This window comes from Panicum virgatum, chromosome 5K, assembly GCF_016808335.1.
Source record: "Panicum virgatum strain AP13 chromosome 5K, P.virgatum_v5, whole genome shotgun sequence".
NCBI lineage: Eukaryota > Viridiplantae > Streptophyta > Magnoliopsida > Poales > Poaceae > Panicum > Panicum virgatum.
The window spans coordinates 26,377,372-26,405,196 of record NC_053140.1 but is presented as its reverse complement, the minus strand read 5'-3'; the positions used below and the strand labels follow the sequence as shown (position 1 = coordinate 26,405,196).

At 55.4% G+C, this 27,825-nt stretch overlaps 1 protein-coding gene across 1 annotated transcript; it reads right to left on the bottom strand.

Annotated features, from left to right (window-relative positions):
• Positions 1-9,562: 9,562 nt before the first annotated feature.
• Positions 9,563-10,179, bottom strand: LOC120710606. The gene has a single exon (XM_039996242.1). The coding sequence runs from the start codon at positions 10,154-10,156 to the stop codon at positions 9,590-9,592; it is 567 nt and encodes a 188-aa protein (XP_039852176.1). The 5' UTR covers positions 10,157-10,179; the 3' UTR covers positions 9,563-9,589.
• Positions 10,180-27,825: the final 17,646 nt, after the last annotated feature.

Below are 27,825 nucleotides of genomic sequence, written 5' to 3'. Positions count from 1 at the left end.
TGCCTAAATCCTGTAATGTTTCCTTTGCTCTTTCGTGACCTTCCCCCAGATGGGGTGGCCTGGCTTTTTTAGATTTTAGGTGCTAGAAGAATGCTTGCGAGCGGCAGGGAAAGACCGGAGTGGGTGTGCGCTCCATCCCCCAGGCTCAGTGGGATCAGCAGAAGAGCATTGGGCCCGTGGGGTCAAGCTTCTGCGATGTCCCCTAGCCTGAAGGGGGATGGAGACGCCTGACCATGGCGTTCGTGCCAGGTTAGGCGGCTATTCTTTGCATCATCCCCCCAGGCGACAAGGTTGCTCTCGGGGAGACGGTGCGGAGGGCGCTGTCCGCCAGCTCGACCCCCCACATGGTCTTCGGTGGAGGAGACGCTAGAAGAAGGCTTGCGAGGAGAGCGTCCCACTGGACCCGTGAGGTCTGGGGGCCGCTTCTCGCATCCCTAGCAGCCTCGCTGTTGCGTCAGCTAAGGGCTTGGTGCCTTTCTTCGTCTCTTGCTCCTCCCTAAGACAGGGAAAATTGCCACGCAGGTGGCAATGTGTTTGTATCTTTCGATGGCTTCGCGCCGGCAACCCTTTGTAATCTTTATTTGCATTATGAGCAATAAAGTCCCCCTTTTTCTCCTACGGAGGAGATTACCGAGGGTACAAGGGCGTATATAGAGTTTACGACCCTCGAATATGTGTGAAGTCATTTTCGCGGGGGCGCGTCAGCGCACCCGCGAGTGTAGCCCCCGAGGCCTTGGAGGAGATTTTGTGCTCGTCCAAGGGCTGTAAACATCGTCCCACCGGGTAGCTTTGCTGCGGCGGCTGCCCTGCACCTTTTTCAGCCGGCAACGGCACTCTTTCAGTCGGCCTCGGCATTCTCAGAGCTGGTACAGCGGCCCGGCGTCCAGCTTGACCCTCAGGGGAACGTACGCTAATAGCGGTGGGTTCGGTTTACGCGTAGAGTTTCACAAGTGACGGTTAATGATTTATTCGAGGGTGTGGTTGGAGCCGTGGTGTGCGGGGAGCCCCCGAGCCCAGGCCCACATGAGGGCATTCAGGGGAATCCTCGACTCTGATTACGACCCTCGTCGCCCTTCCGCAGGGAGGAGGGGAGAAGCGCACCATGCTACCCGTGCCCGGGCTGCGAGCTATGGTTGCTTCAGTGAGCTATTAGCGGATTTGTTCAAGTGGACGTCCGTGCCCCGTTCGATAGGGGTCGGCTGGTGGTCCATAGACACGTCTCATAAAGCGCTTGCGAGGGTTCGCTAGGCGGGGCTCGAACCCATTCGGTAGGGTTCGAGGGCTCGATGCTCTCCCTCGATGGGATCCCCCTTCTAGGCACCCTTGACTGGCCTTGAACGCTGCGTAGGATGTCTCAAACTCCACGTTCGATGGTAGCTTGTACGGCACATCCTTGCAGTTCCTGACTCTGGCGATCTGAGGCGCCTGTCGAACCCCCCGACGGGCCAGGCTTCGAACCCCTAATCAGTAAGGCCTCGGAATGCGATTCCCTCGGGGGTAAAGGGACCCCTGAAGGAATATTCCGTCTTGGTTTGAAACGACGCAGAGTCACGAGTCGTGCACGCGGGTCTTCCGCTGGTGGTGGGCGAACGTGGCCCGATTCGTGCGGTGCAGCGTGGGTGCGCCTTTTCAGGCGTCGGCCTCGGGCAGACGGAGCGGCGTGGGCGGCGGCTGACGGATGGGATAACACAACAGTCGCGTCGCGCCCGCCGGTTACCGTGCCGCATTTATCACTGCGTGCGCGCATGGGAAACTCCGCGGTCGTGGGGCCCACCCGTCAGTGGTAGCAAAATCTACCGCATTGAATGTGGTAGATTTGGGCCGTGGCTGTGGGTGCGCCCCCCGTGGTAAATAAATACGGAGAAGGGGATGTTTTGGGTTCACCTGGCCATTTGCCTCCGTCCTGCTTCGCCTTCGCCTTCTCCGCCTTCGTCGCTTCCTGAACCCGTAGCCAAGAGCGAGAAGGAGAAAAGAGAAAGAGAGAGAGAGACTTATCCATCTCCGAGCCTTCCTTTTTCCCATCCCCCCACGACTTTCGGAGATGTCTGACATCCAGGAGCCCTTGCCATGGGGGAAGTCCTCCGCCACCGTCGCGGTTCTGGAGCAGCTGGTCGCCGATCGGCTGCTGCCGCGGAACCCCGACGCGGGGGCGCCGGCGTGGATTTCCCCACCCCCAGATGAGTCTGAGCCGAAGCCCCCGCAGGGCTACGTCGTAAGCTTCGTGCGCCTCCACGAACGGGGCTTCGGCGTCCCCATCAGCAAGTTTATGAGGGCCCTGTGCGAGTACTACGGAGTGGAGCTGCACAATTTCAGCCCCAACTCCATCTCGCAGGCGGCGGTCTTCGTCGCCGTCTGCGAGGGGTACCTCGGCATCGACGTCCACTGGGATCTTTGGATCCACCTGTTCCACGGCGAGCTCTTCGTCGAGAACGCGCGGAACCAGCCGAGGCGGTTTGCACGAGCCGGTGGCCTGACGCTCCACGTCCGCCCGAACCGGAGGAACCTCTACATCAGCAGCAAGATGACGACAAACAACTCTGGGTAGAGCCGAGGGTGGTTCTACCTCCGAAACTTCAGCGGCGCGCTCCCGGCGTTTACCAACAAGGTTCTTCGGGAGCGTCCGGCGAAGTGGGACTGGGGGGTGTCGCCCCCAGCTCAACAAGCCAGGCTCGAGGACCTCACCGACGTGCTGGCGCGTTTGGCGAGGAAGGGGTTGACGGCGGCGGCCGTCATCGCGAACTTTCACCGGCAGAGGGTGATCCCCCTGGTGGAGAGGGCCCTGCCGATTTACCAACTCACCCCCGGGAGCAAGGTCGAGGGCTCGAGGACGTCTAGCAAGCTTCTTTCCCACACCAATGCTGCCCGAAGGGCGAAGTACGCGGTGGCGGATTTTCCCCAAGATCCCGCGGATCTGTGGAGGATCAAGATGCGCCCCGAGCTGGGGTATATTTCCCTGGTGAGTTTTGGCTTCGAACTCGTCGTGCGTCGTGTAGTTCCTTTCCCTGACCCCATTTCGTGTGTGTTGCACAGGGGTTAAGATGTGGCATTTCGAGGCCCCCGGCCCTAGAACAGCGTCTGATCAATCGCCTCCACGCGGAGAAGATGAAGAGGCGGAAGGACGCGGCAGAGGCAAAGGCCGAGCGGAAGAGAAAAAGGAAGGCGGCGCACGACAAAGCGCGCCAGCTCGCCCGGGCGGAGGGGAAGCCGTAGCCCGCCACACCTGAGTCCTCGGAGGACGACGAGGAGGAGGCCTCGGATGCCGAGGACCACGCTCGGAGGAGCGATGGGGAAGGTGCGCGCGCGAGCCCCCCACCGTTCTACCTGTGGGACGAGGAAGAGGGAGCAACCGTGGCGCCAGAGGAGCCGGGGGCCGTAGCGGGGTCATCGGCGAATCCCTCCCTCGAGGGTGTGGTGCGGGGGTCATCCACGCCGGGGACCGGCGAGGGGTCGCCTGCGCCCCAGGTGCTGACCCGTGGCTACGAAGCCACGGGGGGAGAGGAGTCGTCCGCGTTGGCGGCCTCGAGCCGTCGGGCCGACACGAGGGGAGCGCCATCGGGGCATTCTTCGAGGGACAGCTCGATGCCCCAGGCTCGAAAGAGCACCACGAGGAAACGGAGCATGAGTGCTCGATCTGGGTAGGTTTTTTAGATTTCGTTTTTTGTTACGTATTCGGTAGATTTCTCGATCCTGCTTAACTTGCGTCTCTTGATTCCCAGCCCCGGGGCCGTTCCCAAGGATGCAGTGCGGCTTGCCCCGGTCAAGGCTCTCAAGACCGGGTCTCGCAGCACTCCGCACACGGCGCCGCAGCCTCAGCCCGCCGTGGATCTCGAGGCGGCGGCCACTAGGCTACGGGAGGCCATGGCCCGAGGGACCCAGGCGGCGCAGCAAGCCCGGGCACAAGAGGAGGGCGACGCCGGCCAGAGGGGCGCAGAAGCAGCTGCTCAGGCGGCCGACGCCGAGGAGACCGGCCAGGGCGGTGCCGGTGGCGTCGCCCAAGCGGCCATTGGAGTTGCGGCCGGTCAGGGCGATGCGGACAACGTCGCCCGACCGGTCACAGAAGGAGAAACTGGCGGGGACGCGCAGGAGCGCCCTGCCGGTCAAGCAGCCGAGGAGGCCCTCGTGTTCGAGCCCTCGAGGGCCGAGGACGAGGGCCTCACAGAGGACATGGCGCAAGAGGCGCCAGGGGTAGGAGGATCCCCCATCTCGGAGCCCACCGAGGCCCGGGACGAGGGTACCGTCGCAATAGTGCCCGTGCCAATGGCGCAGGAGGGCGCGACGGCGGTGGTGGAGCTGTCGGACAGTAGCGGGGAGTACGGGGACTCGATGGATATCGACCCCGCTGCTGCGGCGAGCGCCGCCGCCCACATCGTCGAGTTCGCGTCGGCCAGTGCGGGCGTGCTCGAAGCGGGGGCGTCCGAGGGGAGCCACCTCGGGGTGATCGTCCCGTCCGTTGTCCCCTCAGAGTTCCTTCGCAAGGAGCAGGAGGAGGAGGAGGCCTGGAACAAGCAGATGGGCGTCGGGCGCAAGATCTTGCAGGCCCTCGACCGCGCCTATCAGCTCCATCAGAATGCAGATTACCAGGTCAGCCAGGTAAGTATTTCCCCCCGGAAATTGCTTCGGTTTGGTTTTAACTTTTCGCGCTTCTTCACCCACGCCGTCCCCCTTTGCAGCAGCTGAGGGAAATCTCGCGCGAGAAGAGCGCCGAGATGAACCGGCTGTACTCCCAGATGAGCCAGCTCGGGCAACACAACACCGAGCTGGTGCTCAAAAACATCGATGCTAACACAAAAATGGCCGATCTGGGAGCGCGTCAGCGGGCGCTGGAGGAGGAGCTGGCTCGGGTGGCTGGTGAGCGGGACGTCCAGAGGGCGGCAGCGGAGGAGAAGGCCCAAGAGGCCGAGGCACAAGCTGCCGAGCTGCAGCGCCTTCGGACGGCGCTCGAGGAGAGGGCTCGTGAGGCGGAGGGGCAGAGCGCTGAGCTGCAGCGCCTCAGCGCGGCGCTTGAGCAGCAGAAGGGCGAGCTCCTCCATAAAGAGGTGGCCGTGGTTGCGCTCGCCGGGACCCTCCAGGAACAGGGTGTGGCCCTCGAAGAGAGGGAGGTGACCCTCCAAAACATAGGGGCTACACTTAAGGAAAAAGAAGCCTCCTTGTCCTCGCTCGAGGAGGCCGCCCGTACCCAGAGGGAGGAGGCGCAGAAGAACATAGCGGGTGAGTACCTTCGATTTTCCGTCGATTTGTTTATTTTCGTAGCTGATGTTGATTTTCTTGCTCAGAGCTGAGGCAGAAGGTGGCGGACGAGACCGCGGCGAAGGAGGCGGTCCACACCGCGCTCACGGCGGCACAAATGGAGTTTGCTGAGCTGGAGCAGACCGCCGTGAGTGTGTGTCAAGAGCCCGAGGGGGAGGGTGCCGTCTCGGGCAGCTCGGTGATCAGCCGCCTGCGCGCGCTAGGCGGCCGGATTGCCGAACACGCCAAGAGTACCTTCCGCCTCGGTGTCCTGCGGGCTCTTGCCGTGGCCTCGACGCATTACCTCATGGATCTCCAGAGGGTGTCGTCGGGGTACGTCGTCCCGGATGATGCTGACGCGGACGCCGCATCGGCCATCATGGATGAAGCCGACGCAGCCGCAAAGGAGTTCGCCACCGTCCTTGCCGAGAAGCTCGAGGCGGACATCCCTCCCATCGCCGAATTCGACGCCCCTGGAGACTCGCAAGGGGGGGATGGTAGCCTCTAGGACAGTTGGGCCTCGAAACCCATGTAAATAGATTAGTGTTTATATCGTAGTCGCACTTTGTAATCGCACTTTATGGATATAAAGGATTTTGTTTCGTAATTTGAATGTGTGGCCCGTCGAGGCCTTGTGTGATCGAGCCTGTGTTCCTTTACTCTATTTCCGTGTTCTTCGTATGCGACTTAGATAAACATCTGCGAGGAAGTTCGCGTTCATAAGCAACGTAGGCGTAGGGTGGTGAGGGGGGTGCCGTATCCCGGAGGCGTAGGCGGCCCCACGACTCGGCCAGCCCCGTACCGTAGTTGCTTACGCCTCGCGTCCATTTTTTCCAAGAATACGAGAAGCTTAGGGTCGAAACGGAAATATTTCGAAAAACATTGGCGACTTTTTGGGGACGTTCGGGGGTTCCCCCCGTAGTAGCCCCCGAGGGAGGCTCGACTTTGCTGAGGGTAAAGCCGGGCGTACCTCAATGTTCGTGCGCGCCCGAGCCCTCGAGGGTCGGGAAGGTTCCCAAAAAGCGATAAGTGAAGCGTGCTTCCTTATTATTTCGGGAAATTGAAAATGCGATTACGAACAATAGAGAAATAGCTTGAAATGCTAAGGGTAAAAACGACGTAGCTGTTGTATGTTCCAAGCGTTGGTGAGGACTTCGCCGTTCTCGTTTGCCAGCTTGTACGTGCCGGGCTTGAGCACCTCGGCGATTATGTACGGTCCTTCCCATGGAGGTGAGAGCTTGTGGCGGCCCTTGTTGTCCTGTCGAAGCCTCAGCACCAAGTCCCCTTCGTTGAGGTCTCGGCGCCGGACCCTCTGCGCTTGGTACCTTCGTAGGGACTGCTGGTAGCGCGCGGAATGCAGGAGTGCCACGTCTCGAGCCTCGTCCACTTGGTCCAGCGAGTCTTCGCGAGCTCGCTGGTTTCGTTGCTCTTGATATGCCATGAGCCTTGGCGATCCGTATTCCAAGTCGGTGGGGAGGATGGTCTCGGCGCCATAGACGAGGAAGAACGGAGAGAAACCCGTAGCTCTGCTCGGGGTCGTCCTCAGACTCCAGATGACCGAGGGTAGCTCTGTGAGCCACCTTCGGCCGAACTTGTTCAGCTTGTTGAAGATCCTCGGCTTTAGTCCTTGGAGGATCATGCCATTGGCACGCTCCACTTGCCCGTTCGTCTGTGGGTGTGCCACAGCTGACCAGTCCACACGTATGTGGAAGCTGTCGCAGAACGCCAAGAACTTCTTGCCTGTGAACTGGGTGCTGTTGTCGGTGATGATCGAGTTCGGGACCCCAAACCTGAAGACGATGTCGGTGAAGAATTGGACTGCTTGCTCGGAATTGATCTTGCCGATGGGTCGAGCCTCGATCCATTTGGAGAACTTGTCGACCGCCACCAGCAAGTGGGTGAAGCCCCCGGGCGCCCTCTTCAACGGACCGACGAGGTCCAGCCCCCACACGGCGAACGGCCACGTGATGGGGATGGTCTGCAGAGCATGGGCCGGGAGGTGTGTTTTTCGGGCATAGAACTGGCATCCCTCGCAAGTCCGCACGACATCAGTGGCGTCGGCGACCGCGGTGGGCCAGTAAAAGCCTTGCCGAAACGCGTTACCCATGAGGGTGCGTGGCGCGGCGTGGTGGCCGCAGACGCCAGCATGGATGTCGCGGATCAACTCCTTGCCCTCAGGGATGGGAATGCAACGTTGCAGGACACCCGAGGGGCTACGCTTGTGTAGCTCGTTGTCGATTAGAACGAAGGACTTGGCCCGCCTGGCAAGGCGTCGCGCCTGAGCGCGGTCCGAGGGTAGGACCCCTCGAACCATCCAGTCGAGGTACTGAACGCGCCAGTCTCGCGAAGCGGGGGCCTCGTCAACTTCCATCGCTTCGGCCTCGTCCGCGGAGGTTGTCCCGAAGTCAGTATCCATGGGCTCGACCCCGTCCGCCGGGGGGTTCCCGCCGGAGGGCCCGGCGGACGAGGGGCCTGACTCCGTCGGTTGCTTGAACTCGACGGAGGGCCTGGGGATGTCGTGAGCGAAGATGTTCGGGGGGACGGTGGTCCGCCCCGAGGCTATCTTGGCCAGTTCGTCCGCGTCCTCGTTGTACTTGCACGGGACGTGATTGAGCTCGAGGCCGTCGAATTTGTCCTTGAGGCGGCGTACTGCGTTGCAATACGCCTCCATCTTCGGGTCGTGACAGCTGGACTCCTTCATTACTTGGTCGATGACGAGCTGAGAGTCACCGCGCGCGTCGAGGCGTTTTACGCCGAGCTCGATGGCGATGCGGAGGCCACCGAGGAGGGCCTCATACTCCGCCATATTGTTCGAAGCAGGGAAATGCAAGCGGATCACATACCGCATGTGTTCTCCGAGAGGTGAGATGAAGAGGAGGCCGGCTCCGGCTCCAGTTTTCATCACCGACCCGTCGAAGTACATAGTCCAGCATTCGCCCCGGATTTGTGATGGGGGTAGCTGAATGTCCGTCCATTCAGCCACGAAGTCAGCCAAGATTTGGGACTTAATTGCCTTGCGGGGGGCGTAGGTGAGTGTCTCTCCCATCAGCTCCACAGACCATTTGGCGATTCTGCCCTCGGCTTCCCGGTTGCGGGCTATCTCTCCCAAGGGGAAAGACGAGACCACGGTGACGGGGTGGGCCTCGAAGTAGTGACGCAGCTTGCGCCGAGCCAATACTACTGCGTAAAGCAGCTTCTGAATCTGTGGATAGCGTGTCTTGGTTTCAGACAATACCTCGCTGATATAGTACACCGGCCGCTGGATGGGCAGAGCTTGACCCTCCTCTTGTCTTTCCACAACGATCACCGCGCTGACCACTTGGGTCGTCGCGGCCACGTATAGATAGAGGGGCTCGCCGTCCGTAGGTGGTGTAAGAATGGGAGCACGGGTGAGCGATGCCTTCAGCCTTTCGAGGGCTTCTTGAGCTTCGGGGGTCCACGTGAAGCGCTCGGTTTTCCTCAAGAGTCTATACAGGGGTAAGCCTTTCTCGCCGAGACGCGAGATAAAACGGCTAAGGGACGCTAGGCATCCCATGACCCTCCATACCCCCTTTAGGTCTCGGATCGGTCCCATCCGAGTGATGGCCGAGACTTTGTCAGGGTTGGGTTCGATGCCCCGCTGGGAGACAATGAAGCCCAAGAGCATGCCTCGAGGCACTCCAAACACGCACTTCTCGGGGTTAAGTTTTACCCCTTTGGCTCGTAGGCAATCGAATGCGATCCTGAGATCAGCAACCAAGTCATCCGCCTTCCTGGTTTTGACAACAATGTCATCGACATATGCCTCTACGCTCCGCCCGAGTTGGTCTCCGAAAACGTGGAGCATACACCATTGATAGGTGGCTCCGGCGTTTCTGAGGCCAAAGGGCATCGTAACGTAGCAGTACATGCCGAAAGGTGTGATAAAAGAAGTCGCGAGCTGGTCGGACTCTTTCATCTTGATTTGGTGGTAACCGGAGTAAGCATCAAGAAAGGATAAGAGCTCACATCCCGCAGTAGTATCTACAATCTAATCGATTCGTGGCAAAGGAAAGGGAACCTTCGGACATGTCTTATTTAGACTAGTGTAATCCAGACACATCCTCCAGCTTCCACTCTTTTTCTTTACTAATACTGGATTAGCTAGCCACTCGGGATGGAATACCTCTTTGATGAATCCGGCCGCCAGAAGTTTCTGCAACTCCTCGCCGATCGCTCGGCGCTTGAGCTCGTCGAAGCGTCGTAGGTGTTGCTTCACTGGCTTGGAGTTGGGTCGGACATCAAGAGAGTGCTCGGCGACCTCCCTCGGTATGCCAGGCATGTCCGAGGGGCTCCACGCAAAGATATCTGTGTTGGCGCGGAGGAAATCGACGAGCACCACTTCCTATTTGTCGTCGAGGGTGGCGCTGATCTGCAACGCCTTGCCGTCGGAGTGGCTCGGGTCGAGGGGCACCTTCTTGATACCCTCGGCAGGTTCGAAGCTCCTGGCATGTCGGTGCGTGGAATCCAAGGCCTCGCTTGCCATTTTGTCGAGGGTGGCTGCGAGGGCCTCGTCTTCCGCTTGAGCTTCCGCGCGCTCTACGCACTCGACGTCGCACTCGTAGGCGTGCTCGAACGAAGAGCCGATGGTGATGACGCCCTTTGGTCCCGGCATTTTGAGCTTGAGGTAGGTGTAGTTGGGGACCGCCATGAACTTGGCGTAGCAAGGACGGCCAAGGATGGCGTGGTAGGATCCTCGAAACCCCACCACCTCAAAGGTGAGTATCTCCTTGCGGAAGTTGGCTGCCGTGCCGAAGCAGACAGGCAGATCGATCTGGCCGAGGGGTTGGACCCGCTTCCCCGGTGCAACGCCGTGGAACGGCGACTTGCTGGGGCGTAGCTTGTCCAGTCCGATCCCCATGAGCTCCAAGGTGGGGGCGTACATGATGTTGAGGCTGCTGCCTCCGTCCATGAGCACCTTGGAGAAGCGGGTGTTGCCGATGATGGGGTCGACAACGAGCGGATACCGTCCCGGATGCGGGACGTAGTCGGGGTGGTCCTCGCGGCCAAAGGCGATGGTGTCCTTCGACCAGTCGAGGTAGGATGGCGTGGCCTTGGTGACGGAAAAGACTTCGCGGCGCTCACGCTTGCGCTGCCGAGAAGTCATATTCGTCGTCGTTCCTCCGAAGATGAAGAAGGCGTTCTCCACTGGGGGGAACTCGTCATCTCCACCTTTGTCACCAGCATCCTTCTTCTTGTCTTCGTCGCGATGCGCGACGCGGTTGTAGTATTTCTTGAGCATCTCGCACTGCTCGAGGGTATGGTTGACCGGGCCCTTGTGGTAAGGGCACGGCTTCTTAAGCATGTCGTCGAACTGGCCACCACCGCCTTGAGGGGGGCCTCGAGGCCCTTTGCGGTCCGGGGCGGCTGCGAAGGCCTCCTCGGAGTCCTCTGCCCGCCCCAACCCGCGCTGGTTTGGCGGGGCCGGCTTCTTACCCTTCCTCCCCCGCTTCTGTTTCTTGGCGGGGGCGTCGAGTTTAACGTTGCCGCCCTCTGCGGGCGCATCGTCCTTGCGCTTGCTCGATTTGTCGTCGAAGATGGCACCAACTGCCTCCTCGCCGGCGGCGTAGTTGGTGGCAGCGTCGAACAACTCGTTGGTGTTAACGGGTCGGCTCCTCGCAAGCTCATGCACCAAGTTCCTGCACGTCGTACCCTCGAGGAAAGCGTTGATGACCTCGACATGGGTGACGCTGGGGAGCTCGGTGCACTGCTTGGATAAGCGTCGCACGTAGTCACGCAGGGACTCACGGGGCTTCTGGCGACACCCCTTGAGGTCCCAGGAGTTCCCAGGGCGCACGTACGTGCCCTGGAAATTGCCCACGAAGATGTGGACCAAGTCGGCCCAGTTGTAGATCTGATCCGCAGGCAAGTGCTCGAGCCACGTTCGTGTGGCGTCAGCAAGATGAAGAGGAAGGTTGCGGATGATGACCGCGTCTTCCGTCGCGCCGCCTAGCTGGCACGCTAGGCGGTAGTCGTTGAGCTAGACTGCAGGATCAGTCTCGCCCGAGTATTTGACGAGGGTGTTGGGTTGTCGGAAGCGCGGGGGAAAAGGTGCGGTCCGGATCTCCCGGCTGAACACCCGGGTGCCCGGAGGCTCCGGTGACTCACCCCTGTCGTGCTCAGGGTCGAAGCGTCCACCCCGTCGAGGGGTGTACCTCCTGCCGTTGATGACGTTGCGGGCGTCGCCGTCGCCAGCATGCCCGCGAGTGTCGTGGATTCGCTCCCTTACGGGAACTCTTCCGATGCGCTCGTGTACCGGGGGTGCCCTCGCGCCGGGCGCTACGGCTGCCTTGCCCTTCCCTGCTGGGGGTGTGTGCACAGAAACCTCACGGTCCTGGTGCGCAGTCCCATCACACTGCTCCGGGGCCTTCGAGCGCATACGAGACGCAGAGCTCTCGGCCTGCTGCACGGCAGCTTGCTCGATGAGTTCCTGTGCCTCGCGGCGCAGGTTACGACCCGAAGGTGTCGATGGCTCAAGCATAGCTTGAAGTAGATAGGCCGCAGCGACGAGTTTCTCGCCGGCTGTTTGCAGTTCTAGAGACTTGTCGACATTGTCGTCGGCCAGGATGCGCCCCCGGGCAACACGTCCCGTCGCCCGGGCGTGTGCACCAGGCACGGTACGCTGCTGCTCGAGTGCGGCGCGTAGCTCCTGGGTTTGCCGACGCTGCTCGTCGAGCTTGGCTTGAAGCTCGTTGAGCTGCGCCAGTTGAGCTTGTCGCGCCGCTGAACTTGATGAGGAAGGGGCTGAAGGCGGGACCACCGGCTGCTTTGCCCGTACGTCCGCCCCGCCGTCCTCGTCGTTGGCTGGAGCATTGTCGTCTTGCTCGTCCGCGAGGTCCGCCACGAAGCATTCCCTGGAAGGATCGAAATCCCCCTCGCTGGAGTCTTCGGAGCAGGTGAGGCAGTAGGCCGTCGCCAGCTGGAATGCGCGGAGAGCGTTGGGGTCGCGGACCCTGGAGTAGTCCTCGGCCTCCTCGGCCGTGAAGTTGTTCATGAAGAAGTCGACGTCGTCGGCGATCGAGCTCGCCGTCCCGGGGTAGGATTCGTCGAGGGACGACGCGATGAGGTTGCGGATTGATAGAAGATGATGACCCGGCAGATCCTCATACTCGGCGAAGTTAGTGCTGATCGAAGAGGCGTAGGTGCGAGCGGCAGTATTGCGCATCCCGAAGGGGAAGGGCGAAGGCGAGGTCGAGCCCACCCTGGGAGGCACTAGCACCGCTGCGGATGACGGTGCCGGCACAGATGATGCCGAGGCACGTGATGGCGGAACGGTAGCCCCGTTCGCCTCGATGGTGAGTTGCGACATGCCAGCCTCAACCCACGTGGGGGAGCTATGGCGTGCCGCACGACGCCGCTCTGCGCGTGTTTGTCACAAACGCTTTCCCGAGCGCCCGTTGTGCCGGGCTGGCGTAGTCGGAGCGATGAGGTTGCGTTCGGAGGAGAGGAGCTGCATGAGGTGACCGTTGCCGGTTGCCCTGAACTCGAGACTCCCGAACGAGATCACGCGTCCCGATGGGAACGGATCCGAAACACCCATAGGGTATGGGTTTGATCTGCTCACCATTCCTGGAGATCAAATGGGAGAAAGAGAGAAAATGTCACGCAGACGTCCCCCTACCTGGCGCGCCAACTGTCGGTGTCCCGACCCGGGGGCCTGGATCCCAACTAGTAAATGCTGCGTGTTTCCTCGTCCCAGATGATGATGCAAGAGGCAATCACAGTAACGCACGGTTTATCCTGGTTCCGGCCGCAGGGCCGTACGTCCAGCAAAAAGAGTGTGCGAGGGCACTGTATTATCTTGCACCCGGGGTGCTTGTAGTAGGGGATACAAGCGTGGCGAGAGAGGGGGGAAAGCTCCCAAGTCTCTGCTAGAAGTGGATCCGGGCGAGATGAGTGCTCGGTAGTGCTGAGAGTTCTCTGAGGGAAAATCAGAGAGCCTGCTTCCAACCTTGGATTGGAGAGATCTGATCAGCATGCGCAAAAGGAAGCCCACCCTCTCCTTTTATAGTTGTAAGGAGGGGCGGTGTACATGAGTGTAGGGGCGCGGAAGTCGTCGTTCTCCCTTGAATCGTGGGGTACAGTGGTCGAACACTGTAGGAAGTACACTGTGGGAAGGCGGCGCGTGTCGCTGTCGCCCTGGATTTCGTCCTTGGTCCCGCGGAGATGGCGGCGGCCGTCCTGCAGTATCCGGGTGATAGTAATAGTGTGGGACGGTCCCGGACCCCCTGGTCGGAGTGCGGGCGTGCACATTTAGAAGGTCCGGGAGCGCGTGGAAGTCCCGGACCCCACAAGAGGGAGGTCCGGGGTCGCGCCCGCGCATGCAGAGTGCTCCTCTCGGAAGGGCACGTGACATCGCCAGACCCCTTCCCCAGCGGGAGATGGTCTGGATGGTGGGAGTCGGCAGAACAGTAACGGGGGCGGCGCCAACTTGTCTGGTGCCGTATTGAATGCTCCACAGTGTTGCTACAGCGACCGGGGTGGCTGAGCGGTGACCGGGGTCAGTGGATGGGACGCCGGTCATATCCATTGCGGGAGTGGCAGTCTGACGCCGCCCGTCCTTTGAGCCGTGGCGGAGTGGCTGGCTTTTAATGCCTTCGTACGGCGGTCGGTTGGGCGGCGGGGCCGTTTGTCCCTTGTGCCGGGAGACGGCCTCGAGCGAGGCGGAGAATTGCCACCCGCTCGAGGGCAGGTCCGCTGTCCTCGAGCGAGGCGGAGATGCGTTTGCGCGGTCGAGGGTCCCGGAGGGAGCCCTCGAGCGAGGCGGAGATGAGTGACCCGCTCGAGGGTAGATCCGCTACCCTCGAGCGAGGCGGAGATTGTTCGGTGGGCCTGAGAGGGTTGCGAATGGGCCACATGCTGGGCTTCTTTGAGTCCTTTCCTTTCTTCCGGATTTGGAAGGAGGCCGGGGACCTTCGTGGGCCCAGTTGCCTTAACATGTGTTTGTGTTTTCGAAAGTGGTCTTAGTAACCCAATTAGGGTGTCCCTAATTGTGGCACCCGACAGCTCTGTCCCGAGACATTTCAGAACGCGCAGCATTGAAAGATTTTATCATAACTCTTCACACCGATCTCTAAAATTCACGATTCTTGATGTGTTGAAAAGTAGACTTGATGGAGCTTCAAAATAATCTATTATTTGCTCATGGTACTTCTCTGATCTTAGACGAAAAACTCATTACAACAGTAACACTTTGGAGATGATGATGATCCGATCGCACGAGTTTCTTCGCGGGCATGCTTCATATCTATTGCTTGAACAAACAATTTTTCCCAAAAACATTAGTCTTTAAAATCAATTGACACGGCGGCGTACCTTATTTATCATCTTTTGCTTTGGGGAGTGGAGACTCGATAGCGGATGCTGGGCCACTAACAAAAGTTAGCACCTACCACTAAAGAACGGGTCTTCACATAGCCATCAACTTGCTTGAGTGAGATTGGACTTGTCAAAGTACGGACATTGAGAACTTCTCAATCGCTTTGTGTCTAGGGTTTTACCTGCATTCATGGACACAAACAAGAAACACAGGATATATGCAATAATAAAATTAGGGTTAGTCCAAAAACTAGATAGATCGCCCTAGGGTTCGTGTTGCCGATCCCCGGCAACGGCGTCAGAAAAGCTTGTTGACACTCATTAGCGCCCCGATTTGTATACCGCAAGCGCACGGTTCGTGTAGCTTTTCCCTTAGAGTATTCCCCCAAGGTTTATCAATCCGTGGATCGACAAAGAACTACCTAAGGTTTTCCATCTAATCTAACGGATCTATCCTAACATGAAGCATTGATTGCATATAAAGGGTAAACCTTTGACAGATATGAGTGATGTGTAAAAGTTGATCTCATCCATGAACATAGGCTTAATCATAGCAAAACCAAAGACCTGACTAGGCCTATCGTCATCTAGTTGTAGTTCAAGCTAACGAGCAAATAAATCATGCATCTCAATCAAAAGCATCTTTAAATCAAAATCTTCAATCTGATCCTTCGATACCCCACCTACTTAGTGGCAGCGCCCTATCACAACACCCCCCTTTGGACAAAAGTACCCTGAAGCAAGTCGAAACCCCTTTGGTAGTTCCGCCATGAACCTCTAGCCACCATGACTACAAGATCATGCTAAGCGATCTATATCGATAATAGATCTAAGATGAAGCAAACCCAAAGAAAAGAATGAAATTCGAAAGAGAGAACATGATCGCTAATAGATTCGGAAGACATGATTATCATTACTCACATAATAGATTCGTTTGGATCGTCACCACCGAGTACATACCATTGACGACTCCAACTAGCTCATGAACTCCACCATGACACAACCACACAGGGAGGCCATGGCGGCTAAGGGTGGCCTAAGCCATCTCCTAGACAACTTTGAAGACTTGCAGCGGCCGTCGTCTCCCTCCGGTCTTGGCCCTATGTTTTCGTCGAGTTCTGGGTGGTTGGATGCTCCGAGTTGAATAAGGTGTGAGCTATTTATAAGCCGAGGAAGCCACCGGTCGAATGGGAGGCCGAACCACCTCAGAAACGGGCTAGGCCGGCCGGACCCATGGGCCTAGGCCGGCCGGCCTACCCTCTTTCGGGCTCGCCTCAGTCTCATCTTTCGCGTGTAGACTCCTCGCATCTTCTAGAGTTTATGTCCTTCACAATTGCACCCCTTTGGACGTCGTTATCTTGGAGATATCTTTGGGGAAAGGATAGGATAGGGAATCCTTCCTTAAATCTTCATTTGCTTTGCTTAATCCCGAAGTATCTTGATCTCATCTTTGTGGGCTTGGTCCTTTGGGCTCTCTTGGAGGATGGATGTGCTTGAATGGGCTTCGAATCAACATGGGCTTTGGTCTTTCCTTTGGGCTTTGGCCTTCGTCTTTCTCCGTGTTAGCGCTCGATCACGGGCCTCGTCGTTTCATGCTCCAAAATAGGCCAAAAACCTGCAAAAACGAAGTTCCTCCCAAATATATGTGCAAGTGTGAAAATGACCAATAATAGGCCGGGGTTAGGACGGTTAGTGATTTTGATATTAAATTCATGCCATTATCAAGGATAAACGATGGATAAAAGGGGTACTTAAGGAGCGCCAATAGTCCTGTATTTTGTGAATTGTATGAGCTAGAGGGCGATGAAAGAATGAATCTCTATGGGTCTCCTCTTGGCACCTTTATAACCCAGGTGTCATGGGTTACAAATAAGGGAGGATATCTACTAAGGTTGTTACATGGAATCAAGTCAGTTGAGATCCCTAGATATCCGAAATCCTTATCCGTGCCTTGATCCTGATCCTCGAAGGAACCTTCCGACGTCCAGCCGAGTGCCTGTCCGTCGGGTAGTCGTGCAGAGTGGTCCGGCCGAGTAGGTACCCAGTCGAGAGATAACTACTCGTCTGGGAGGTACCCTGGTGTACCTCCATCAAGCCTCCGAGTACTGGAGAGTTGAGCTGGATCTTGATGGACGACATGATGCAAAGTTCTTCGGTAATCAAATGATGAATCTTGTCCCACTTTAATCTTCAACGGGATGCGCCCCTGGGCGCACCCATTGGGTGCAGCCCCCGAGCCTCGGAAGGTTTCGAATAAGCTTTTTGAGGGTCAATAAAGAAGTCTTGATAATCTGAATCACCGAGTTGCCAGAGCACTCAGGCTTTCATGCTGTCTTATCGTTTTCCCAATCATTCGTCAGACCGGATTGAATTGACTCTAAAGTCACGGCGCCCAGCCCCCGAGCGGGGTCACTGGCGGAGTTGCGGAGACGCACCGGGTAGTTTGCGGCGGCCAGCCCCCGAGCAGGGTCACTGGCGGAGTCGCGGAGACGCGCCGGGTAGTTTGCGGTGCCCAGCCCCCGAGCAGAGTTGCTAGTGGAGTCGCGGGGACACGCCGGGTAGTTTGCGGCGCCCAACCCCCGAGCAGGGTTGCTGGCGGAGTTGCAAAGATGTGCCGAGTAGTTTTCCGCGCCCAGCCCCCGAGCAGGGTCGCTAGCAGAGTTGCAGTGACACGCCGAGTGGTTTGCGGCGCCCAGCCCCGGAGTTGAGTCGCTGGTGGAGTCGCGGAGACCTGCCGAGTGGTTTGTGGCACCCAGCCCCCGAGCAGGATCGCTGGCAGGGTCGCAGAGACGCGCCGAGTAGTTTGCGGCGCCCAGCCCTCGAGCAGGGTCACTGGCAGAGTCGCGGCCACACGCCGAGTGGTTTACGGCGCCCAGCCCCCGAGCAGGGGCGCTGGCGGAGTCGCAGAGACACGCCGAGTAGTTTGCGGTGTCCAGCCCCCGAGCAGGGTCGCTGGCGGAGTCGCGGAGACACGCCGGGTAGTTTGCGGTGCCCAGCCCCCGAGCAGGGTCACTGGCAGAGTCGCGGAGACGCGCCGAGTGGTTTGCGGCACCCAACCCCTAGCAGGGTCGCTGGCAGGATCGCAGAGACACACCAAGTGGTTTAGTCATCCTGGTAATTTGTATTTTTACCATTGGCCTTGGCCCCAACGTGCAGAAAGTTACTGTTGGGGGCCCGCTCCTTACCAAGTATGACTCGGGCAGTTTCTGAAAAGTCGATTTGAATTCCGCACAATCTTTGGGGTTGCCGTTGCGCACGCGCCCGGTCCCCTTTATAAAGGGAAGGGCCCAGCCCGCGGAGGGCTACCCGTTCCAAAGCCTTCCTGAACTCGCCTTCTTGCCTCCTCGCTGTCGGCCATCTTTTATTCATCCTCCTGTAGATCCGATCCGCACACAGCCATCCGGAATGGCTAGTGTCTCGCCGAGGTCTTCCTCCTCCGCATCGGGGAGCACCAGCGACGTGCCACCACCTTCGGAGGCATGGGTGCCGAGCACCCTGCGAGAGGAGGACATTCAAGATCTGGTGGAGCGCGGCCTCCTCCCCGAGAAGGAGATCTCAGGGTGGAAGTGCTGCTATGGGGAGGACTTCCCGATGGAGGACCGCACAGAGATGGTGGTCTTCCAGTCCTTCTACAAGAAGGTATTCGCCTTGCCCGCGGGGTCTTCTTTCACGGGCTCCTTTTCTTCTATGGGCTTGAGGTAACGCATCTCAAACCAAACTCCATTGCGCAGATCGCATTCTTGATACATCTGTGCGAGGCGTACCTGGGCATCGCCTCCCACTTCAACCTGTGGCGGGCACTGTACCACCTGAAGGGGTACCCGTCCAACGCCCGCTGCAACGTGGTGGGTGGCGCCGCCTTCTCTCTGCGCCAGGGTCGGTCGTATCCGGCCTTGGAGCTCCATGACAGCAACAAGGGGTGGAACAAGGAGTGGTTCGTGGTGTCGAACCTGGCTCCTTATCTGCCTGCTCGGACCGGCCGAGTGCCAGAGTATCACGCGTGCTGGGAATAGTCGCCGACCGAGGAGGAGATGGTCCAGGCGATGCTCCTCCTCAATGAGATCGCTGGCCTGCGGCCCAGGGACTAACAGGCGCTGTGGTTGCCATGTCCTTTAGTAAGAGGCTAGTGCAGCCGATTCAGGACAGGGTGCACCCCAGCTTCGAGTACTGGGATTGCCAAGATGGCAAGACCCGACCCGGGGGCAGAACCGCAAGGTCCCCCGGGATGAAGCTTTGACCGGGTCGCCTGCATGATGCAGGGGCGATCCGGGATAAAGCGTGCCCAAAGGCACATTGCTTGAAGTGGCCGACAAGAGCCGTAAGTATTCTGTGCTTCTCGAGTTGTTCTTCTTCTATTTCCGAGTTGTTTTGCTTTTGTTTCCATGTTTTTCTGTCTCGCTTTCCATATGCGGCGCACCCGTTGGGTTGTAATAAACTCGGAACTTTTTATTCTTTGCACGCGAAAGAGTTGAAGTACTAATCCCCTGCTCCCCTGCCAGAGGGGGATGTTGGGAAGAACGCCGCTGCCTCGGCCGATCTGAAGGAGCCGAAGGCGGCGGATCTAGAGGTGTCGTCCGACTCGTCCATTGGGGGTGAGTCGGACGTTGAAGTGATAGGGGCCTCTGTCCCTCCTCACCCGTCCCGTCGGGACGACGGAGGATGAGTCAGGCCGTTCGGAAAGTCTCAGCCTCCAAGGTCGGCATGAGGGCAGTGACGGAGGTACATTCGGGTGCCTCCCAGCCGAGTAGTTATCTCCCGACTGGGTACCTACTCAGCCAGGACCACTCTGCACGACTACCCGGCGGACAGGCACACGGCTGGACGTCGGAAGGTTCCTCCGAGGATCTGGATCAAGGCGCGGATATGGATTTCGGATATCTAGGGATCTCAACCGACCTAATTCCATGTAACAACCCGAGTAGATATCCTCCCTTACTTGTAACCCACGGCACCTGGCCTATAAATGCACAGTGAGGAGACCCATAGAAAACATAACATCTCATTCATCATCAAGCTCATACAATACACAAAACACTGGACGTAGGGTATTACGCTCCCGAGCAGCCCGAACCTATCTAAACCCTAGCTTCATCTCGCAACCATCTAGCTCTTGGCTCCGGAATCCCCCCTTCACCTACAAATCTACCGCCGGGCATACCCCTGGTGGAGTTGCCGGATAAGCAATCCAACAGTTGGCGCGCCAGGTAGGGGCAATTTCTCAGGAATCCTTGCAGCGAGTTGTTGGCATCAAGATCCGGCGTCTTCTTCTCTGCCAACGTTAGCGTCCAGATGCAGGCCGCCGCCGGATTCTCCTTCACCTTCGGTAGTTTCCCGGAAACTATGGTTCCCTGGAGCCCACCCACCAGCCCCTCGAGCACCGAGAGCGTCAATTCCACAAGCGTCAGATCTGATCTGACGGCGCAGAGCTCCATCGTTCATCGAGTTTCCAAACTCGACATCAACGATCCTCCGATCGTTCGCCCTAAGGCAACATGTCGCCCTGCCATCTCCAACACTGATCTAATCTCCGGAATAGATCGTGTTACCAGATCCATTGCCAAGTGCATCCAACTCGGCGAGAGCGTGCTGGGTCATCCAGGCGACTCGGCCTCCATATCCTACGGACTCCGCAACAACTCGGCGGCCTACTCAGATCAAGTCCGAGTACGCATGGGTAACCTGCGCATCACCGAGTTGGATCTGTCCGACTCGGAACAGATCTGATCTAATTCGCCCTCACATCCTGAGGCTGAATGTCAAGTTGTTGTCTTAACCCTCCTGCCCAATAGCAACAGCCCCAACGGTTGGTGCCAGATCTCGATTGTCTCGCTGGACTCTGAGTCCTTCGATGGCGAGGATGACCAACAACAGGTAGATCACCTTCACTGCAATGCTCTTCGCGCCGATCGCCGGGCCAACGAGGAGGTCATTCGCCAAGGCGAAGAAAACCCTCGGGTGGCACGAAGGCGTGGATCTCCACCAAGGCCCAGGAATCCCAAGAACGAGTTCATCCTGGATTACGACGGCCATGAAGTCTTCGCCACGCCATCTGCAAACATGGCCGCCGTACTCCAGGTATTCGAGAACCTTCACCAAACTCCTGAGATTGCAAAAGCCCGTGCTCGCCTCCACGTTTCAACATCCCAGGCTCAGGGCTTGAGGAAGGAGTGCTCCAACTATTGGGTCAAGTCGAGCTCCAACCGCTCGGTACGCCCCCATAGCCACGACGAGGAGGTCGATCAGCCGTATCTTTGTGCCCGCCTCAACCGTCGTGATCTTCGGCCCTGCATCAACAACCGTCATCGCGAGCGGGATGACGCCGAGCGGGAGCGACGTCGCCGCTACGGCGAGGAGCACGGTGTACCCGGCGCCAATCGCAACAACCGCGATCATCCACCTCGCGGCAACGACTACAACCCGGCAGACGACCTCGACGGCTTCTCCGCCTTCTCCGACAGGTTGCGAGCCATCCAGTGGCCCGCGACCTTCTAGCCAGTCGGCATCAAGAAATTCGATGGCGAATCCGACCCCAAGACATGGCTGCGCACCTACTCCATCGCCATTCGAGCTGCCAACGGCAACAACGACATCATGGTGGCGTACTTCCCGGTGATGATGAGCCACCAGGCGCTCAACTGGCTGGAATCCCTTCTTGCTGGCACGATCAATAGCTGGCAGGATCTCTGCACCACCTTCGTCCAATACTACCAGGCAGCCTGCCTGGGTCCCAAAACCAGATGGGATCTGGGCAGCGTCACGCGACTTCCCTCTGAGTCCTTGCGCGACTACATCAAGAGATACTTTGCTAACCGAAACACAATTACGGAGGTTGATGACAGGGATGTGATCTACCACTTCCACCAAGACCTCCATAGCATCGAACTATGGAGGAAGATGTTCAAAAGAAACCCTAAGACCGTCTCCGACATGATGGCCGTCGTCAACAAGCACGCCGACATGGAGGACGCTGAGCGTGCACACCATCGCCACAAGGACCGTCGCGACCCCGTCGATCGTCCTCGCCAAAGGGACGACGACTCGGCGCGCCCAGGTGGCAATCGTCCTCCACGAGACGGCAAGAACCGAGACCGCGCTGAGTCGTCCAAGGCCGGCGAGTGCAAGCGCGGACCCGACAACACCGTCGCCGTCGCCGATCGGCCCCAACAGCGCACCTCCCTTAACTAGGAGGAGCTCGACAGGCTCCTCGACGCCAAGTGCCCCTGGCACAAGGACGCCAACCACACGATGAACGAGTGCCACGCCCTCTGCAACAGCATCGCCCTAGAAGAGCCCAAGCAACCTAGGCTTGATGACCGCGATACGCCGGGTAGCTCCAGAAGCTCCCGTGGCCGCGGCCGCAGAAACCGCTCACCCAGGCGAGACGAGGACAACGAGCAAGGCAACAGATCACCCGGCACCTTCTAGGAGGAAGAACGGGTGGTCAACATCATCTTCGGAGGCTCCAGCACGCCGTCCTGTCGGTGCAGCATCAAGCTACACAACCGTGATGTCAACTCAGTGTTCAGGCACCCGGTTGAGTGTTGGTATTTCTTAACTCTTACAGAGAAGTCCGCAAGCGCACAGAAATACTGTTGTAGCACTTCACCCAGGAGTATTAAGGGCATCGTATTTTCCACGAGAAACGGGTGTGTAATTGTCTTCTAACTAGATTACCCCAAAGAAGATAAGAGATAGAGAGAGCAGATAGTTTGGCCATCACTCCTGGTGGAACTAATAAGCAGCAAGCGTAGATGTAGCTCTTATCATACTGACGTCAAAAGCGTAGTGTAGAGGAGCAGGCAGGCATACCTTCCCTCAATCTCCAGAGGGTTAGGGCACTCCAAAGGGATAGTGCAGAGGAACAATGCCCTGTTTCAGTATATAAAAATTAACTAAACTGTAAATAGAACTATCTAGAATAGAACAAAAGTAACAAGTGAATAGAACAAAAGTAACTCGCACCAACATGTTATACCTTCCCATTTCTTTCAGAGGTGCAGGACCAAGATAGTTTTCCTTGCTCTCCTCATTCGTTGTCACCTAGTATTTGTTGCCCTTGTATTCAGTTCCATCAGAAAAATTCAGTATGTATGAAAAGCTTATAGTTCAGCAATACATATGCATGAACAAGACCATGTATAGTTCAGTTAACATTTCAATGACACATATGCATATAGTTCAGTTTTAGTTTTAGTTAACATTTATATGGCACAAATCACATATGAATCGGATCATTAGCAATTCATTTTCGGAAATGAAGCCAACAAGTCAGCAACTAGCCGTAACTATCTTATTTACCTTGGTTCTGCCCAAGGCCAGAGATCCTGCGACTTGGGAGCTGCCGCCATTGTGGTCATGCTTCACCACCACAACTTTGTTGTGGGGATGCAAATAGTTCAACACAGATCAAATACTGATGACCAAGCACATGCATACTTACAAGTGTACAGTAATCAGTGCACCCACACAAACATTTCATCGAATAACATGGATGCGTACCTGAGCTACTGGTGGCAGCGGTGCCCTGCTCAGTCGAGGAAGGTGGCCAGGAGCACGGACGGGATGGCCGTGCGTTCGTGTCATTCCTCCCATGGGCAAGCAAATCAACCAACAGGCAAGAAGATATGGCCGCTGCACATGCTACTCCTGAAGCGCATCAGGGCGTGGCATGACCATGGGGTTGTGGCTGCCGGACATACCGCATCTGCTCACCATAGGAGGAGTGCCGCACGGCTGAGAGTAGCAGTTCCAGCCAGCCCGGCACCTCACCCGCCCATGTTGCCGAATCCAGGGCTGCGGCGGCGGGATAATGGCCCGCTGCGTCCAGATCTGGCGCCAGCCAGCCGTCCATGGACGGAAGCTGGCGCAACACAGCGACGAAGAACCTGGTCACCTGGGATGCCCACTACTAGGCCGTGGGGAAGGCCGGGAGGCGCAGACCGCCGCGTCGCCCACCCAATCCTCAACCTTCAACGCGGCGGACAAGGGCGAGGGGAGGAGGGGAGCGGCGTCCTCGGTCTGGCGTTGACGACGCACTCGATGTCTGAGCTGGTGCCAATGCAGTCAAGCGAGTTGGCAGGAGTCGGGGAAAGAAGGGAGGGCATAGAGGACTCACGGCGTGCGCTTACAGATGCGCGGCGGAGGGCGGAGTGCAGAGACGAGGCGGGTGGAGGCGAGCTAGGGTTTAGAGTTGAAGGAGTGGCTACTTATTTGAGGCGCGGATCATCTCAGCTATCCGATTCGATCCGATGGCTAAAAGTAATTTGTGTTTGAATGGGCAGAAAAAGTTACATGGGCCAAAAACTAATATATCCTCATATACTGTATTTTTTAAATAAGTATGAATTGCACAAATAATTATGTTATATACCGCACTATATTTTTAACATATAGTAGACCACATACAAGTTGTCTTGTAGAAGTTTCAATAATTTTTGAACTCATTTACTATTTTTGATAGTTTAAATAAATTTATGCATTTTGTCGAAATAATTCCAATATGAACTGTGTCTACCTCCAATAATATTAAAAAAGTTCACAAAAATATTTTTGAACTTATATATTCTATCCTAGCTCATATCTTGGAGATATATGAAAAACTCATTTTTTTGTTGCGATAATTTAAACTTCTACTCCAAATTACTACATAATAATTACAACAATATGTAAATTTGTTTAGAAAAATCTACAAAATGACATGGAAACATATTTTTGATCCACAAGTTTGCCATAAAAAATTTAAATGATTTTGGTAATGTGTGACCGTATACTGTTCACAAATGGATACATCTAAAAAAAAGTTTCTTATAACTCAAGTCAATCTTTAAAAATTAGACGACATGATAACATTTCTGAACTCATGTATACCTCAAATTTGGACAAAAACTTATGTTGACCATAATAATAGAAATGATGAAGTTAAATTAATTTTTGTTATGTCAAAACACCTATTTCTTTTTTATGTTTAAATGGAAGAAAACAAGCCATATTAGAAAGATCCACGAAATCTTAATTGACTTACAAACAAATGCAAGTAATCGAAAGAACATGATTTTAGAAAATTTTGGGAAAAAGAATCATCAAATTTGGAATTAATATGAGGGAGAAAGGCTAATTACAAATTTTAATTCCGGATTAAAAAGAGAAATACCTGTTGTAGATGTGTTCTTCACGCTATCCAGGTGGCACAACAAATACAAATAATTTTTATGCGCAAAACATCCAAAACCGAGCGTGCACTCTGGTGGTAATGCTGTGGCTCCTCCCCTCTTCGAAGTCGCATGTTCGAATCTTCTGGGGCTCCTTATTTTTTCATTTTCCAAAAAAATGATGACTAGTACTTACTAGAGATTATATGCGCTAGCTTAGCACAAGTAGATTAGTAGCCCAGTGGCAAGTCCGTAGTGCTCTGATCCTTGAGTTCGAGCCCCCTTGTGGTCGTTTTTTTTTTATTTTCCTTCCTACGAAATTATCATTACTAAAAGGTACTATGCGCTGTGATGCCAGTACTGCATCGCTAAAGTGGTTAGGGTGCAGGACTTTGGCCCAAGTCGTCTTGGGTTCAAGCCCCACTCCTAGCACTTAATTTTTGTATTTTTCTTCTATTTCTACTTCTGATTTTTTTTATTTTTCTTCTATTTCTTCTTTTGATTTTGTCTGATCAGAAAATGTTCCCCATTGGAAAACAAAAGTTGTTTCTCATAAAAAAAGTTTTCTATTTAACATAAATTCTACATTTAAAATAGATGAATTATGAGCTACCAACACTATTATGACTTTATGATGGGACCTGTTACGAAAAAACTTAAGAACGCTGTAACAGCTCATTCTCTTCTTATTTGTTTGAAATTTTTTAATGATGAATTGGTAATGCAAATTTGTCATAGATTTGTGATATTTGTTGTTTATCCTTTATGACACAATAAAATTCGTCAAGATATGGACAGGGATCCGTTTGTGACGATTTGCAGTTCGTGTTAGCGACGAGCACCTCATATTCGTCACTAAACTATAGTACCCAACACAAAACGTCACAAATTAAACTGTCATAGCAACGAATAGCTCTGGTGTCACGAGGTATACGTCACAAAAAGTCATATTTGTTGTAGTGTAACGACTAAGAGACATTACGTTTGCACCTGCAAGATGAATGTTTAGGATATGCAATCACCCTTACCTGAGCTCCATATACTCCTAGCAAGGAAAAGCTTTCATCAAGGTTGGTGAGGTTTGAATAGAATGAGCGAACGAGTGATTCGAGCAAAAGAGTATGCCTTGGTTTCATAAAAACTCGCAAAAACATTCCAAGTACTGCGAAGCAGGAGCTGGTCACAACCTTCATCGACTTATTCTAGAGATCAATATGTAAAGATGACAGCGTCAGCTACCCGGAATCCGAGGTATGAAGGGAAAGTTTTGAAATAACTCTTATGCATGCCCGATCTTATGAACCCTGGACTCTGCTTGATCCTCAAGATCTATTTCGACTCTTTTTGCTTGGGACGAGCAAAGTCTAGGTGTGGGGATGTGTTGACGGTCGTTTTTAGTGAATTCTACCGCCAACATTTCTTCGGATTTCATACTTTCAGGACCATAACACCATGATTTTAATTAACATTAACGAGTTCCACGAGTTTTGGTGAATATTTGATTTCAGGAACAACATATACAAATTTGAGCCAAAATGGGAGAAATCCCAGGTCGGCCGTCCTAGGCCAGGCCGGCCGGCCTACCCATGTGTCAACTCGACGTGCAACTCCTTAGGGATGGTCCTGAACACAGGATCAAGCAAAGAACAAGTGTCATGCACAAGTGTCACCAGTTTAGACCGAAAGGCGTACACCAAGTCCAATTGGGTCCACTTTTAGTGACAAGAAAATCAATCAAGACCCAAACCAATTTGAGGAGAAACATACAAACCTTGATCAACATGACAGAGCAACGGAGGACCGAGATGTGCTAGAGCCAAGTCGACCGGCCTAGGTGAGGCCGGCCGGCCTAAGAACCATGTGGAAAATACCTAGCAGATCACAACCGACTCCAGGAGAGAATCCAAGCCATCCAGAGGAAGGTCGGTGCCAGATGGCACGATCCCTAGGCCGGCCGGCCCTACTCTGCAGCCTCTGGACTTCAGGCTTCGCGTGGAAGTTAAGCACACCGACTACACTTGCTTCCATGTGACGCCAACTGGATTACCGGCCAATTACCAACCTTGGAGTGCTATAAAGGGAGCTCCACCCCTCACTTCCAAGACACACCATCCATTAGAGAAGAGTGTTCATTTGTACTCTCTTGTATTAGAATAGGGAGAGAGTGAGGTGAGAGCTTTGGTGCAAACCAAGCTAAAGGAGCGAACTCGAGTTCTCTCGGTCTTACTCCATATTTTGTATCCACCTCGGAGGAATATATCTTTGAGTAAGTTTCTCGTCTCAACTTTAGTTTCTCGCTAGCTTTACTTTCTACTTTAGTTACTTGTTTAATTACTTCCTTTGATCTACGGGATCCCGAGTCTGCATAAGTAGCAAAATCTACTTATTTGAGGTTCCTTTCAATCTAAGTATACGGTAGGAGCAAGTAGCTCGATAGCTGTGGGCGTGGTGCCTAGTCTTGGTTAGCTATCTCGGGTTGTGTTCCACCCCACGGAACCGTTGTGGTAGGCGGCAGGTGATTACAGCTCTATCCGTCCCTCATAGTCCACCACGTTCGGATGCTTTCATAGCAGTAGTTGCAGGTTGCCGTTGTACTCCCCTCTCATCCTTTTCTGAAGCCCTTCCTCTTCCAGCCGCCGAAGGAGATCAAGTTAGTAGTTAGCTCATCGCTAGGTAGAACAGTAGGTTATCTGGAGTTAGGCCCTCATTCCTCTTACCTTTTCTCTCTTGGTGTGTCCGGCTAAGTAGTTCTAGATTTGGTCAAAGTTTTACCGTTCCTTGGATTCGATATCCCATGTATACTCCCTCGTAAAGGCTACATTGGTCTCTGTACGCTTGCGAAGTAATTTCTTTAGGCTAAGGAGTGCCAAAAAACCCCGATCCCTTCTATAATGGAACATGGTCTCGTTCTGAGGGATTTTGTGGTTGGAGATATGAATCTTTCTCCCGAATGATCGAGAGCAAAAGAGGCAAAAATGATGTTCACTCCAACCATGTGGTTGTAGAGGGTCGTGACTGTAGTCCCTTCTATGAAACATAGAATGGTCAAGGAGGGAGTATAGATTTGAATTATTTAAGATGATGCTTCCCCCTCTTGTAACCATTCACTATGCGT

What these genes read in the sequence shown, in the direction of transcription:
- LOC120710606 (XM_039996242.1), bottom strand. Translation starts at nt 10,156, where the DNA reads ATGGACGGAGGCAGCAGCCTCAACATCATGTACGCCCCCACCTTGGAG.